Below are 14,945 nucleotides of genomic sequence, written 5' to 3' on the forward strand. Positions count from 1 at the left end.
TAATGAAAGACAGGTATTTTGAAATGTTGCAATAGTGTTAGTAAGCTGTACAGGACTACACTGGTTGTATCAACAATTGGGAAAAGCGACCCCTTTGGTGAAATGAATAAATGGTCTTAAGGACTGGCAAAGGCTTGTGGGAACAGTTCCACCAAGACCTTTCGTGCTCCATAGGACACTGGACCAAGTAGAACAGAGGGAATCTGTTCGGGAGCGACAAGAATCCCATTCCCACCAGCTAACACAACTGCTTCTCTCGGGATTATGATCTGTGCAAGAATCCAATATATCCTTCCAATGTCAGGAGGTCCAGGAAGGGCAGAGATACTTCTCAGAAGCAGTAAGCTGTCTTTGGTTCTGTAACTTACTGCAGGGCATGACTAAACCAGCATCAAAAGTCATAATTCAGGTTGAGCTTGATCTGGTTACATGAATGATGAAATTGCTAACTACTGGAGAGGAAAAAGTAACAGAACAGTAAATACAGGAAGGTTAGATTTTTCTTAGCTTCATTTTGGTAGAATTACTTCCTGAAACGGTAGCCCATGATTCTGGAACCAATGATGCTTTCTCGACTCGGGTATGGACTGCAGTCGCAGTGGTTAGAGACACAAGGTAGGGTCCCTCCCAAGCTGGCTCAAGCTTCTTTTCTTTCCACCTTTTCATGAAAACGTGGTCTCAGCCAGGCGTGGTGGCTCACACCTGTAATCCCAGCAGGTTGGGAGGCTGAGGCAGGTGGATCATGAGGTCAGGAGTTTGATACCATCCTGGCTAACACAGTGAAACCTAGTTGCCACTAAAAATTAAACAAATTAGCCTGGCGTTGTGGCGTGCACCAGTAGTCCCAGCTACTCAGGAGGCTGAGGCAGGAGAATCACTGGAACCCAAGAGGAAGAGGTTGCAGTGAGTAGATATCCCGCCAGTACACTCTAGCCTGGGTAACAGAGTGAGACTCTGTCTCAGGGGAAAAAAGAAAAAGAAAACATGGTCTCCAGGTTGCTGCTGGTGTACTGGGAATTCCAGGGGTGGTGCCTGTGCTAGAAGACCTCTGGTTTTAGGAGAAGAAAAGATAGACGAGAGACCAAATATGTAATTTATGAGAAACTGATCTTTATTTTTCAAATGTAGGAAGCACAGTGGTGAAATGTAAGTAGGGCAACTCGTACATTACACAAGGCGATAGGTCAATGTCATTCCAAGGGGCAGTTCTCATTTCTTAACAGTGCAATGGGAAGGTATTTAGTTTGGGGTAACCAGATTTCTAGGACTAATTTAGGTGACTTTTGAGAGTTTGGTTCACCCTCTCTACTCTTCCTGAGGAAGATGGACATCAAGGAATATGATATTCCCACTTTATGTCTAATACTTGAGTCTTGAGTCAACTTTTTTTTTTTTTTTTTTTAAGTGATTAAGATGTACTGTTTTATTTTTTTAAAAAGTTATTCTCCAAGTTTCACGTGTGACTCTTCACCTACATATAAGCAAACCATAAAACAGGGTGTGATAAAATCAGTGGTGGAAGAGCCGAAGGTTCGTCTGAGCGAGGATGATTCCCAGTTCATCGCAGGCCTCAATCACAACTTTGTCAGCAGCAGAGCTGGAGGGAGCCGCGATGTACGCCACACCACTCCTTTTAGCTCTGTCTACATTATCTCTGAAAGGGAAGAAGACATCAGAGCTGACAGAAACTTCACTCAGTTTGTCAACCCATTCCTTCTTCTCTGCCTCAGTGAGTAATTCAGGGACTTCCTCAAACAGGGCCTTCCGCTTTATCAAATCTTCATCCTCGCCAATGGTTCCAGTCACGTATTGATCGATGGCATTGGAGATTTCTGCTCTCTTCACTCCCGTTTTAAACTTCATCGAGAGCACTCGTGGATGGTGTCTAAGCCACCAGTAGTTTGCCTTATCTCCTGCAAGGCGGGTGCAGTGTATACGAGACTGCTGTCCGGCTCCAATGCCGATAACCTGCCCGTTCTTGGCGTAACACACGGAGTTGGACTGAGTGTACTTGACAGCAATGGTGGCTACGATGAGGTCTCGGAGGGCGGACTCTGGCAGATCTTTATTCTTGGTGACAACATTGCTAAATAATGACTTGTCGACGACACCATTATTTCTCTTCTGGCTTAAATGAAGACCGAAGAGAGTTCGAACTTCATTTTCATCTGGTTTGTAAGACTGGTCCATCTGAAGAACACAGTAGTTTCCATTTTTCCTTTTGGAAAGTATTGTCAAGGCTTCTTCTTCATATCCTGGGGCAATTATACCATCAGAGACTTCTCTGGAAATAATTTTTGCAGTTGGTACATCACAAACGTCAGACAATGCCACAAAATCGCCAAATGACGACATCCTATCAGCCCCTCTTGCTCGTGCGTATGCCGTTGAAATGGGTGTAATGGTTTTATAGAGATCAAAGACCATGCAGACTCTGGCCTCATCTTCACTGAGTGGAATTCCAACAGCAGCGCCTGCTGGGCTGACGTGTTTGAAAGAGGCAGCGGCTGGAATACCTAACGCCTCTCTGAGTTCCTTCACCAGCTGCCAGGCATTCAAAGCGTCGCACAGGTTTATAAATCCAGGGGCTCCATTTAGAACTGTGATGGGAAGCTTGGGCTTCGCTGTGTACAGCTGGGCAGGGGTCTGATGAGGGTTCATTCCATACCGCAAGGGCATCTGAGATATGCCTTTGCTGTACTGTTTCCTGAAATAATCTGAAATTGCTTCATCGTATTGTGCCGTATGACTGAATGCCTTCAAGGCTAACTGGCGTCTAGTCTCCAAGGAGGTGTCCTTGCTCTCGGAGCTCTGCATCTCTGTGGACACTGCCACATAGTCCTCAGGTTCACACACCACTGTCACTCGAGCGTGGTTTTTGGCTGCAGCTCTCAGTAAGGTTACTCCACCAATGTCAATTTGCTCCACAGCCTCCTCAACAGTTACACCTGGAGAAGCCACTGTCTTCACAAAGGGATAGAGATTGCAGGCAACAACTCTTATAAGATTGAAATCAAGTCTGGCCATGTCAGCTTTATCTTCTGGGATATTGCGAGCCAGGATTCCGGCATGCACTGCAGGATGCAAAGTTTTCACACGTCCCCCCAACATTTCAGGAAATCCTGTCAACTCAGAGACATCTCTGACTGCCAGACCAGCATCCCTGAGAGCTTTTGCAGTCCCTCCGGAAGCGACCAGATTCAAACCGAGAGAGGTCAGGTTTCTTGCAAATTCCACAAGGCCAGTTTTGTCAGAGACACTGAACAAGGCGAGCTGGCCAGGAGCCATGACGGCAGGCGCCGGGTCTGGGACGAGCGGGAGGCAGCACCGGCGACACCACGTGTGCCTTGAGTCAACTTTTTAATCACAAGTGCAGTAAAATAGGTTCCCTTGTCTGAATCAATACTTTCTTCTTCTTTTTTGTTTTTCTTTTTTTTGAGACGGAGTTTCGCTCGTTACCCAGGCTGGAGTGCAATGGCGCGATCTCGGCTCACCGCAACCTCCGCCGCCTGGGTTCAGGCAATTCTCCTGCCTCAGCCTCCCGAGTAGCCGGGATTACAGGCACGCGCCACCGTGCCCAGCTAATTTTTTGTATTTTTAGTAGAGACGGGGTTTCACGATGTCGACCAGGATGGTCTCGATCTCTTGATCTCGTGATCCACCCGCCTCGGCCTCCCAAAGTGCTGGGATTACAGGCGTGAGCCACCGCGCCCGGCCTTCATTACACTTCTAAGGTTTCTCTCTAGTGTGAACTCTCATATGGCGTGTCAGGTGCGAATCACGCCTGAAAGCCTTGTCACAAACCTTACATTGGTATGGTTTCTCTCCAGTATGAATTCTTTTATGAATTCCAAGGTCTTGTTTCCACCTGAAAATTTTGTCACATCCTTCACATTGGTAAGGTTTCTCTCCAGTATGAACTCTATGATGACATGCAAGGGTTGATTTTTGACTAAAACACTTGCCACATTCATTACACTGGTAAGGTTTCTCTCCAGTATGAACTCTACGATGACATGCAAGGGTTGATTTTTGACTGAAAAACTTGCCACATTCATTACACCTGTAAGGTTTCTCTCCAGTGTGAGTTCTAGTATGTTGTGTCAGGTGTGAAGGAACCCTGAAAGCCTTGTCACAGACCTTACATTTGCATCGTTTCTCTCCATGAATTTCCCTATGTCTTTTAAGTTCTAATTTCCGACTGAAACCTTTGTCACATTTTTCACATGGGTAAGGTTTCTCTCCAGTATGAAATCTACGATGAAATGCAAGGATTGATGGGTATTTAAAAACCTTGCCACATTCATTACACTTGTAAGATTTCATTCCGGTATGAATTGCCTTATGAAATACAAGGGCTGAATTTTGACCAAAGGTCCTGCCACACTCATCACACTTGGAAGGTTTCTCTACAGTATGAAGTCTACGATGGCGTGCAAGGATTGACGGCCGACCGAAGTTCATGCCACACTCATTACACTTGTAAGGTTTCTCACCAGTGTGACATCTACGATGGCGTTCAAGGTATCGCTTCTGATTAAAGACTTTTCCACATGTATCACATTCATATTGTTTCTCTCCTAAATGGATTATCTGATGTTCCCTTAAGAGTGAGCTACAATGAAATGCTTTACCACTCTCACTATATTGGAAAAAATTTTCCGTCACGCGTACGTCCTGTCGATGTGTAAGTAATGAAGAATGGAGGAAATTATTTTCATAGTTAATAGAAATATGGCTTTGGGGCCTACAAGAAATCCTTTGGGATGCTGAAACTGAGGAAGCATCGTTGGTAGACTTCTCTACTTGATTACCAATTTTCCCTTCGGTCTCAAATATGCGCAGTTCAGGCAGATGTGAATGAAAGCTTAATCCAAGCTCATCTTCAATAGGCTTGTTTCCAGCATGCCTTTGATCGGATCGCTCTGAACTACTAGTCAACTTTTTCATTTTTGTCATGGGAGTTTCTCGGCTATTTCTTTCCTCTTCTTCCCTCTGAAACTCAAAGTCATGAATATCTTCCTCAATTTCCTGGAAGCAAAAGTCTCCAATGTGATGACTTGCATGCGTTTCCAATGTCCCTGTGTGGAACATTTCTGTATTGCCCTGTGCTGTTGAGAACTTCTTCTTCATCATGCATTTGGAAGAGATATCTACAAAATAGAAACACCAACAGGTTTGCAATTGAGTACAGTCGGTAAATAATACTGAAATGTGTAAATATTACACAGAAAAGTTTCCCAAACATGATCTTCAAAGTTTAGGAACACAAAAGGAGTGAGATTCTTTAATAAATAAAGGTCGATGACATGTACTTCAAGTCATTTCCACAGAAGCCTATTCCAGTATCATGACCACACAGTGACAGGGCACAAACATCTGTAAGCCTCAAGGAAGGAGCATTTTTCCACTATGACCCTAAAGTGTATGACAACTGGCAAAAAACGTATCACTGTCACCTCAATAAATTGAAAAATTTATATTCTTCATATTTACAGCATATTTACTGTATACAAATAAATGCTCAAGAACCATATAGTACACTGTATTGATAAATAATCCACAACAAGCTCATGTAAGCATAACCAAAATCAATGGAAATTTTCTACTGTGAAACAAGAATAGCCCTGAGAAGTGATGAAATGATTACAAAAATTGGCCAGGCCTGGTGGCCCACACCCATAGTCACAGCTATTCGAGGGGTTGACGCAAAAGAATCACTTGAACCCGGAAGGCAGAAGTTTCAGTGAATCGAGATTGCACCACTGCACTTCATCCTGGGTGACAGAGTGAGACTCCATTTCTATTATTTATTTATTTATTTATTATGAGAAGGAGTCTCACTCTGTCGCCCAGGCTGGAGTGCAATGGTGCGATCTCGGCCACTGCAACCTCTGCCTCCCGGTTTCAAGCGATTCTCCTGCCTCAGCCTCCCGAATAGCTGGGATTACAGGCACCAGCCACCGCACCCAGGTAATTTTTGTATTTTTAGTAGAGACAAAGTTTCAGTATCTTGGCCAGGCTGGTCTCGAATGCCTGACCTCGTGATTCCCCGGCATCGGCCTCCCAAAGTGCTGGGATTACAGGCATGAGACACCACACCCAGCCGAGACTTCATCTCAAAAAAAAAAAAAGAAAAAAGAAAAAGAAAAGGAAAATATTAATATAATATTTTACTAAATAAATGTCATAAAATTACATATATCCAGAGAGAACAGGTATTTTGTGACTTTTTTTAAAGAAAACATTTATATTTTTATTTTTTTTGAGACAGTCTTGCTCTGTCCCCCAGGCTGGAGTGCAATGGCGACACCTCTGCTCACCGCAACCTCCATCTCCTGGGTTCAAACGATTCTTCTGCCTCAGCCTCCTGAATAGCTGGAATTACAGGCAGGCATCACCATGCCCGGTTAATTTTTGTATTATTAGAGGTAAGATTTCACAACGTTGGCAAGGCTGGTCTCAAACTCCTGACCTCAAGGGATCCACCTGCCTCAGCCTCCCAAAGTCTTGGGATTACAGTCATAAGCCCCTGTGCCCAGCGGCACTTTCTGACATTACCAAGTGGAGTGTGTCAGTTATATTGCAGACCACATACCAAAAAGCCGTATGTAAAATCATAAAAAGTAGTCAGGTGTGGTGGCTCACGCCTGTTATTTCAGCACTTTGGGAGGCCAAGGCAGATGGATCATGATGTCAGGAGTTCAAGATCGGCTTGGCCAACTAAGCAAAACCCCGTCTCTATTAAAAATACAAAATTTAGCTGGGTGTGGTGGCACACGCCTTCAGACCCAGCTACTCAGGAGTCTGAGCTGGGAGAACTGCTTGAACCCAGAAGACAAACGTGGCAGTGGGCCAAGACCATGCCATTGCAATCCAGCGTTAGTGACAGAGTGAGACTCTGTCTCAAAAAAAAAACAAAAACTGATTTTGGGCCAGGTGCGGTGGATCACGCCTGTAATCCCAGCACTTTGGGAGGCTGAGGTGGGTGGATCACAAGGTCAGAGTTCAAGACTAGACTGGCCAAGATGGTGAAACCCTGTCTCTACTAACAATACAAAAAGCAGCCAGTGTGGTAGGGGGCGCCTATAATCCCAGTGACTCCGGAGGCTGAGACAGAGAACTGCTTGAATCCAGGAGAAACAGGCTGCGGCGAGCTGAGATCGTGCCACTGTACTCCATCGTGGGTGACAGAGCAAGACTCTGTCTCAAAAATAATAAATAATTAATATTGTAACCAATGACGAAACCAGCAAGCAAACAGTAGTACATTTAGACAGCCTACAGAATTCTAAACAAGTCCCTCTTAAGAAAAAAGCCACGACTTCTACTTACCACCAGCTCACAATATAAAAAGTGAAATAAATGGTAAGATCACTACTTTCTGAATCAACCCCAGCACACCATTGAAGAGACACATTATAAACAAACTATCGAAAATCAAAAACTCAACATTATTTTGAAATAAAAACACTCAATACACACAGAATACAAAAAACCTACCTCAACATAATAAAGACCATTTAGGAGAAGCCCACGGTTACCATCACAGTGGATGGCGAAAGCCTGAAATCTCTTCCTCTAAGATCAGGAAAGAGACTAAGAAGCCTGCTTTTGTTATTTCTAGTCAGCATGTTACTGGAATCCTGACTGAAGAAATCAGACACAAGAAAAAGAAAGAAATGCCAAGCAGTGAGAAAAAAAGTAAAATGCTCTGTGTTCACAGAAGACATCATCTGATATGAGGAAATCACCAAAGACTCCATGGAAGACTGGGCACGGTGACTCATGCCTGTAATCCCAGCATTGTGGGAGGCTGAGGTGGGCAAATCACAACGTTAGCAGTTCGAGGCCAGCCTGACCAATATGGTAAAACCCTGTCTCTACTAAAAATACAAAAATTAGGGGGACATAATCCCAGCTACTCGGAAGGCTGAGGCAGGAGAATCACTTGAACCTGGGAGGCGGAGTTTGCAGTGACTCAAGGTCGCGCCACTGGACTCCAGCCTGGGCGACAGAGCTACGCTCCGTTTCAAAAAGAAAAAAAAAAAGAAAGATTCCATGAGAAAACTGTGGACATTATATATCTCATCGGGGATTAATATTTAGAAAATACAAGGAATGTTTACAAGTTGGCAACAAAAATCAAAAAACACAATTAGAAAATGAGTCTAGGAACTGCATACACATTTCTGGACAGACAAATCACCAATAAGCATCGAATAAATAAGCACCAAAAAAACAAAACAAAACAAAAAAAAAACGTAGCATGTAGGAAAAAACAATAACTACAATGAAACATCATCTCAAGTGCATTAAAAGATTTAGCATCCATAGGAATAGACAAGAAGTGTTGGTAAAAATGCAGACACGGCCAGGAGCAGAGACTCACTTTGGGAGGCTGAGACGGGTGGATCATCTCAGGTCAGGAGTTCGAGACCAGCCTGACCAACATGGAGAAGTTCCATCTCTACTAAAAATACACAATTAGCCAGACGTGGTGGCACAAGCCTGTAATCCCAGCTACCCGGGAGGCTGAGGCAGGAGAATCACTTGAATACAGGAGGCGGAGGTTGCAGTGAGCAGAGATCACACCATTGCACTCCAACCTGGGCATCAAGAGTGAAACTCTGTCTCAGAAAATAATCAATCAATTTTTTTTTAAATGCTAAGGTGAAAAAGCCTTTTGCACTGTTGCTGTGAATGTATAATGGGATAGTCCCTTTTAAAAAATCATATAACAGTTCCTCCAATCATTCATAATTGAATAACCCCATGAGCCAAAAAATTGGAAACAGGATCTTCAAGAATAGCTCTAGTAATAGATAGATAGATAGATAGATATGGATACAGATTTTTTGTGTTGTTTCATTTTGTTTTTGAGACGGAGTCTGGAAACAAAACCAGTCTACTCCACCTGGACTGGAGCACAAGGGCCTGATCTTGGCTCACTGCAGCCTCCCCTCCCGGTTCAAGAGATTCTCCTACCTCAGGCTCCTGAGTAGCTGGGATTAAAACTGTACATCACCATGCCCAGCTAAGCTTTTTTTTTTTTTTTTTTTGTATTTTTAGTAAAGATGGGGTTTCACCACGTCGGCCAGGCTGCTCTCCAACTCCTGACCTCAGTTGATCTGACCCCTGGAACTTCCAAAGTGCTGGGATTACAGGCTTCAGCCACCACGCCTGGCCTAGCAGTATTATTTATAATAGTAAAGAGAAGGAACCAACCCACATGTCCGTCGACAGATAACGATATCAACAAAATGTGGTATACACATACAATGGAATACTATTCAGCCTGAAAAACAAACTTGCACAGGGCCAGGGCCAGTGGCTCATGCCCATAATCCCAGCACTCTGGGACTCTGAGGCAGGTAAATCACATCAGGCCAGGCATTCGAAGCCATCCTGGCCAACGTGGTGAAACAGCCATCTGGAATAGAACTACCTAAAATGAATCACGCGTGGTGACACACGTCTGTAATCCCAGCAACTCAGAAAGCTGAGGTAACGGGATCACTTGATCCCAGAAGGCAGGTGGCAGTCAGCCAGTATCACACTACTGCACTACACCCTGGGTGACAGAGTAAGAGACTGTCTCAAAAAAATAAAAATAAAGGAAATGAGAAGCCATTCCCTGACACAACAGTACTCACAATGCAGATATATAATAAAAAAAATGAAGACTATCACTGAAAATAAGGAACTGAGGATTACATAAAATAAAAATGCATTTAGAATACATAGAAACTGGCCAGGCACAGTGGCTCACGCCTGTACTCCCAACACTTCGAGAGGCCGAGGCAGGTGGATCACCTGAGGTCAGGAGTTCGAGACCAGCCTGACCAATATGAAGAAACCCCGTCTCTAAAAAAAAAAAAAGGCCAACATGGAGAAACCATGTCTCTACTAAAAATACAAAACTAGCCAGGCAAGGTGGTGGGTACCTGTGATCCCAGCTATTTGGCAGGTTGAGGCAGGAGAATCACTTGAACCCGGAAGGTGGAGGATGCAGTACATCACTGCACTCAAGTTTGGGCAATAAAGCAAGACTCCAACTCAAAATAAATAAACAAACAAGTTAAAAGCCACTGTGTCTTGAACAAATGACAGAACTAAAATATGGGGACCTCATTCAACCTCACAAGCCCTCCCTCAATAAGACTGATGAAAACATATGTGTTACAGGGTCGATCCTACGCCAAATTGAACAAAAGTTTTCTCGTTAAAAATGAACGATGACACATATTGGTGTGAAAACAGTGAAATGAACAAGAGTTCAGTCAAAAGCCTCATACATATGAGGCCGTGAGCCACAATGATGGCCTCCCTTGGAGGAATTTCAACAACACTGACCACTGCTTAGAGATGATTATTAGTTTATGAGATAAACATTGTCACAATGCCACTGGCAGAGGCTACTCTGATGCTCCTCAAAACCCAGAATAGGCCGGGCATGGTGGCTCAGGCCTGTAATCCCAGCACTTCGGGAGGGCGAAGTACGTGGATCACCTGAGGTCAGGGGTACGAGCCCAGCTTGGGCAACAAGGTGTATCTCTACTGAAATACAAAAACTGGCCAGGCGTGGTGGCCCACTCTTGTAATCCCAGCTACAAGGGAGGCTCAGGCAGGAGAACTGCTTGAACCCAGGAGGTGGAGGTTGCAGTGAGCTGAGATTGTGTCACTGCACTCCAGCCTGGGCGACAGAGGGAGACTCTTGTCTCAAAAAGCAAAACAAAACCAAAACCAAAAAAAAAAACCAACAATCATTACGGTGATAACACCTCACAGTCAGCGTCATGCTCTCTACCTCGTATCCTGGTAGAATACGAGCATTACGGTGATAACACCTCACGGTCAGCGTCATCCTCTCTACCTCGTATCCTGGTAGAATACGAGCATTACGGTGATAACACTTCACAGTCAGTGTCATGCTTTCTACCTCGTATCCTGGGCTATGCTGACAGTTGTGCTCAGGGATTCCAGGGGTGTCTCTGCCTAGAGCAGGATGGTTCAATTATATTAGTGAAAGCGTTCTTCATGAATTTCCTGTTTCTATGTAAACCCACTTCACAGGAGAGTCCCTAACAAGCTATCCATGACCGAAAGGAGGGTCATCACTGCAGAAAATAACGACATATACACGTAAAGCATATACAGAGGCCAGGCGCGGTGGATCTCACTTGTAATCCCACCACTTTGGGAGACCAAGGCAGGTGGATCTCTTGAGGTCAGGAGTTCGAGACCAGCCTGACCAACATGGGAAAACCTCGTCTCTACTGAAAATACAAAATTAGTTGGGCATGGCGGCACAGGCTTGTAATCCCAGCTACTTGGGAGGCTGAGGCAGGAGAACAGCTTGAACCTGGGAGGCAAAGGTTGTGGTGAGGCGAGATCCCACCACTGCACTCCAGCCTGGACAAGAGTGACACTCTGTCTCAAAAACAAACAAACAAAAAAGCATAATGTATGGGGCAAAATCACAAAAAGAAATAGAAAAGCAGGAAGAGCCAAGATAGACAAGGGCAGATTCCTCGTGTCTGGAATTTTCCTCACCCACAAACTGCAGGTTCCTGTAGTTCTCCGACATCACTTCCCTGTATAAAGCCCTCTGCGCAGGGGTCAGGCATTTCCACTCCTCCAATGAGAACTCTACAGCCACATCCTTGAAAGTCAAGTGTCCCTAAAATGGAAAACACATTTCAACAAAACATGGAGGAGTGAGTTGCCACCTTCACATGAAATGAGAAAAGAGAAATTAAGCATCCGCTTCATCACAGACTGTTCTGACAAACCCACCTTAAGGTATTTTTGAACATTTCTTCTCTATTGCTGCATTTTATTGTACTTTCCCACGAAGGATTTTAAGATCCCCAAAGTCAGTGTAGAAGTCCTGGTTTTATGGACAATATAAAAAATACACAAACAAAAAGGAAACACAAGGCCAGGCGGGGTGGCTCACGCCTATAATCCCAACTCTTTGGGAGGCCAAGGCGGGCAGATCACTTGAGGTCAAGAGTTTGAGACCAGCCTGGCGCGGTGGCTCCTGCCTGTAATCCCAGCACTTTGGGAGGCTAAGCCCGGAAGATCACAAGGTCAGAAGACCGAGACCAGCCTTGCCAACATGGTGAAAGCCTGACTGTACTAAATATAGAAAAATTAGTGGGGCGTGGTGGCAAGTGCCTATAATCCCTGCTACTCAGAAGGATGAAGCAGAATTGCTTGAACCCAGGAGGTGGAGACTGCAGTGAGTTGACATCGCACCATTGCACTGCAGACTGGGTGACAGAGCAACACTGTTTTAAAAAATAAATAAAAGATTAATCAGCTGCTGCGTGTGCTGACACGTGTCTCATCATTCTAGCTCTTTGGGAGGGTAAAGTGTGGATGACTTGAGCCCAGGAGTTCAAGGCTGCTGTAAACCAGCATTATGCCATTGTACTCCAGTCCTGGGCCACAGAATGACACATTTTCTCCTTTGTCTTTTTTTTGGTTTTTTTGAGATGGAGTCTAGCACTGTTGCCCAGTCTGTATTGCAATGGTACGATCTGGGCTCCCTGCCACATCTGCCTCCCAGGCTCAAGCGATTCTCCTGTCTCAGCCTCCCGAGTACCTGGGACTATAGGCAGGTGCCACCATGCCCAGCCAATTTTTTTTATTTTTAGAAGAGACAGCGTTTCACCACGTTAGCCAGGACGGTTTCAAATACCTGACATCGTGATCTACCTGCGTCAACCTCCCAAAGCGCTGGGAATACAGGTGTGAGCCACCATTATGCTCGCTTTTTTTTTTTCACACAGAGTCTCTATCTATTACCCAGGCTGGAGTGCAGCACAGTCTTGGCTTGTTGCAACCTCCACTTTCTGGGCTCAAGTGATTCTCCTGCCTCAGCCTCCTGAGTAGCAGAGATTACAGGCATGCACCATGACACCCAGCTAATTTTTGAATTTTTAGTAGAGACGAGGTTTCAGCATGTTGGCAAGGCTGCTTTCGAACTCCTGACCTTTAGTGATCCATCCGCCTCGGCCTCCCAAAGTGCTGGGACTATAGGCATGAGCTACTGCACCCAGACCAACAACATGTCTCTTAAAAAAAAAAAAAACTCTGGAGTCAGAGATGTGTTGATCTACTAGTGTGGCTTCCACTGCATTACCAAATCAGTTACAAAATATCTCCCCTGCCAGGCCCAGTGGCTCACGCCTGTAATCCCAGCACTTTGGGAGGCCAAGGCAGGCGAATCACGACGTCAAGAGATCGAGACCATTCTGGTCAACATGGTGAAACCCCGCCTCCACTAAAAATACAAAATAATTAGCTGGGCGTGGTGGCGCGCGCCTGTAGTCCCAGCTACTCGGGAGGCTGAGGCAGGAGAATTGCTTGAACCTGGGAGGTGGAAGTTGCAATGAGCCGAGATCGCGCCACTGCACTCCCGCCTCACGCCTGGTGACAGAGTGAGACTCTATCTAAAAAAACAAACAAACAAACAAAATATCTCCCCTTACTGGTTTCCTTTTCCAGAATTCACCACACATCTGTGCACATTAACCTATGTGTTTCATATGTGGTTTCTCTGATCTGGTCGCAAAGAGCTGATATCCAGATGTGGCCCCTGAACCATCCAGGTTGCCCAGCAGCACTGACACCACAAGGCCCACATCCCGTGTCCATCCAGGTCTGGGTGTCAGCCCTTCCCATCACCATGCCCAGTGGAGCCTCTTCCCAGGTTCATGTCACTGGGTCACAGGAGATGGAATCTCAGAGCAGATGACAGGAACTGAGGGAAGGCATGGGTGAGTGTGAGCCAACGTGTCAGGCAGGACGCTTCAGACCCAGAACAGACTGGCTACTACAATACCTGGCATTTCAGAGAGGAAAGAGACAGATGAATCCACTGAGGAGTATCACTTTACCTGAGGAAGAGCCATGCCTGGCTCCTTTTCTTGCCTCTTATGAGCTTCTTCCTCACGGAACATGAGTCTTTAGAAATCAACCCTGTATGTGAAAAAAATTTAAGACTTAACGTTGGAAAAAACTGACTCCCTTCCTATGAAAACACACACAAAGCGGGGAGACCTCACCCTGTAGAAAGGCAGGCCTCTGCTGCCCACCGCACCAGAGATCATGCAGAGAGAAGAAAGTCCCTGGCCACATGTGGTGGCTCACACCTGTAATCCCAGCATTTTGGGAGGTGGAGGTGGGTGGATCACAAGGTCAGGATCTTTGGTAGAGATGAGGTCCCACTATGTTGCCCAGGCTGGGCTGAAACTCCTGGACTCAAGCATCCCCTTGCCTCAGTTTCCTAAAAACTGCTGGGATTACAGGCGGGAGCCACTGCGCCCAGCCCCTCTTTCTTCATTACTCTGCTTCCCTCCCTAATTCTGCACATCTCTCTCATTCTCCCCTTCTCTCTCTAGCTCTTCCTTTCTTTTCTTTTTCCCTGGTATTCTGCTCCTCACTTTGTACCCCTCTCCTCTCCTACTGTTTATCCCCTTCTCCCCTCTATTCCTTCTCTTCCGCCTCTTCTGCTTCATCCTCACAACTTACTTAACCTCTTGTTGCTCCTTCTCCCCAGTCGTCCTCAATCTCTATATATTTCTGCCTCTTCTCCCCTCTCTGCCCCTCCTCTGCTCTCCCTGTTAAATTCTCTCTTCCCTGCTATACCCCCGTCCCCACTCTCTGGCACCCCACGTCCCCAGGTGTCCTCCCTGCTGTGGTTCCCTCTGCTCTCCTTGCCACCAGCACCCTCTGCTCTGTCTGCCCCGGCTCCAAATCCCTCCTCCTCTCTCTCACTCTCATGAGCCTCCCTGTTTGCTGCCCCATCCCTACCTTGCTGTCCTTCATCTCTCTCTACATCTCGCTTTTCTCTACATTTCTCCACTTGCTTTTCTCCTCCTGCTTTTTTTTTTTTTTTTTTTTTTTTTTTACTTTTGCTGTCTCTGGGCAAA

The 14,945-nt window shown here is 45.5% G+C and overlaps 2 protein-coding genes across 3 annotated transcripts in view; both read right to left on the reverse strand.

Moving 5' to 3' along the window:
• ZNF83 (zinc finger protein 83) overlaps positions 1–14,945 on the reverse strand; it is a 90,817-nt gene that overhangs the window by 47,884 nt on the left and 27,988 nt on the right. Inside the window, exons 2-5 of one of the 2 annotated variants that reach the window (XR_010344210.1) lie at positions 13,911–13,992; positions 11,557–11,683; positions 3,347–5,153; positions 1,089–1,372 (exon numbers count right to left, since the gene is read on the reverse strand). The exons of the other annotated variant lie outside the window; for it this stretch is intronic. The gene's annotated coding sequence lies outside the window, so the exon portion shown is untranslated. Of the gene's footprint in view, positions 1–1,088; positions 1,373–3,346; positions 5,154–11,556; positions 11,684–13,910; positions 13,993–14,945 lie in introns of those variants that run through there. 2 annotated transcript variants of the gene reach the window in all.
• On the reverse strand, positions 1,089–3,353 carry LOC135276711 (bifunctional purine biosynthesis protein ATIC-like). The gene has a single exon (XM_064380907.1). It carries the CDS (start codon positions 3,286–3,288, stop codon positions 1,510–1,512), a length of 1,779 nt encoding a protein of 592 aa, XP_064236977.1. The 5' UTR covers positions 3,289–3,353; the 3' UTR covers positions 1,089–1,509.

The sequence above is a fragment of the Aotus nancymaae genome, unplaced genomic scaffold, assembly GCF_030222135.1.
Source record: "Aotus nancymaae isolate 86718 unplaced genomic scaffold, 86718_ANA_hifiasm-v0.15.2.pri h1tg000028l, whole genome shotgun sequence".
Classification (NCBI taxonomy): domain Eukaryota; kingdom Metazoa; phylum Chordata; class Mammalia; order Primates; family Aotidae; genus Aotus; species Aotus nancymaae.

Excerpts from the sequence above, each read along its gene's own strand:
- LOC135276711 (XM_064380907.1), bottom strand. The coding sequence starts at position 3,288 with ATGGCTCCTGGCCAGCTCGCCTTGTTCAGTGTCTCTGACAAAACTGGC.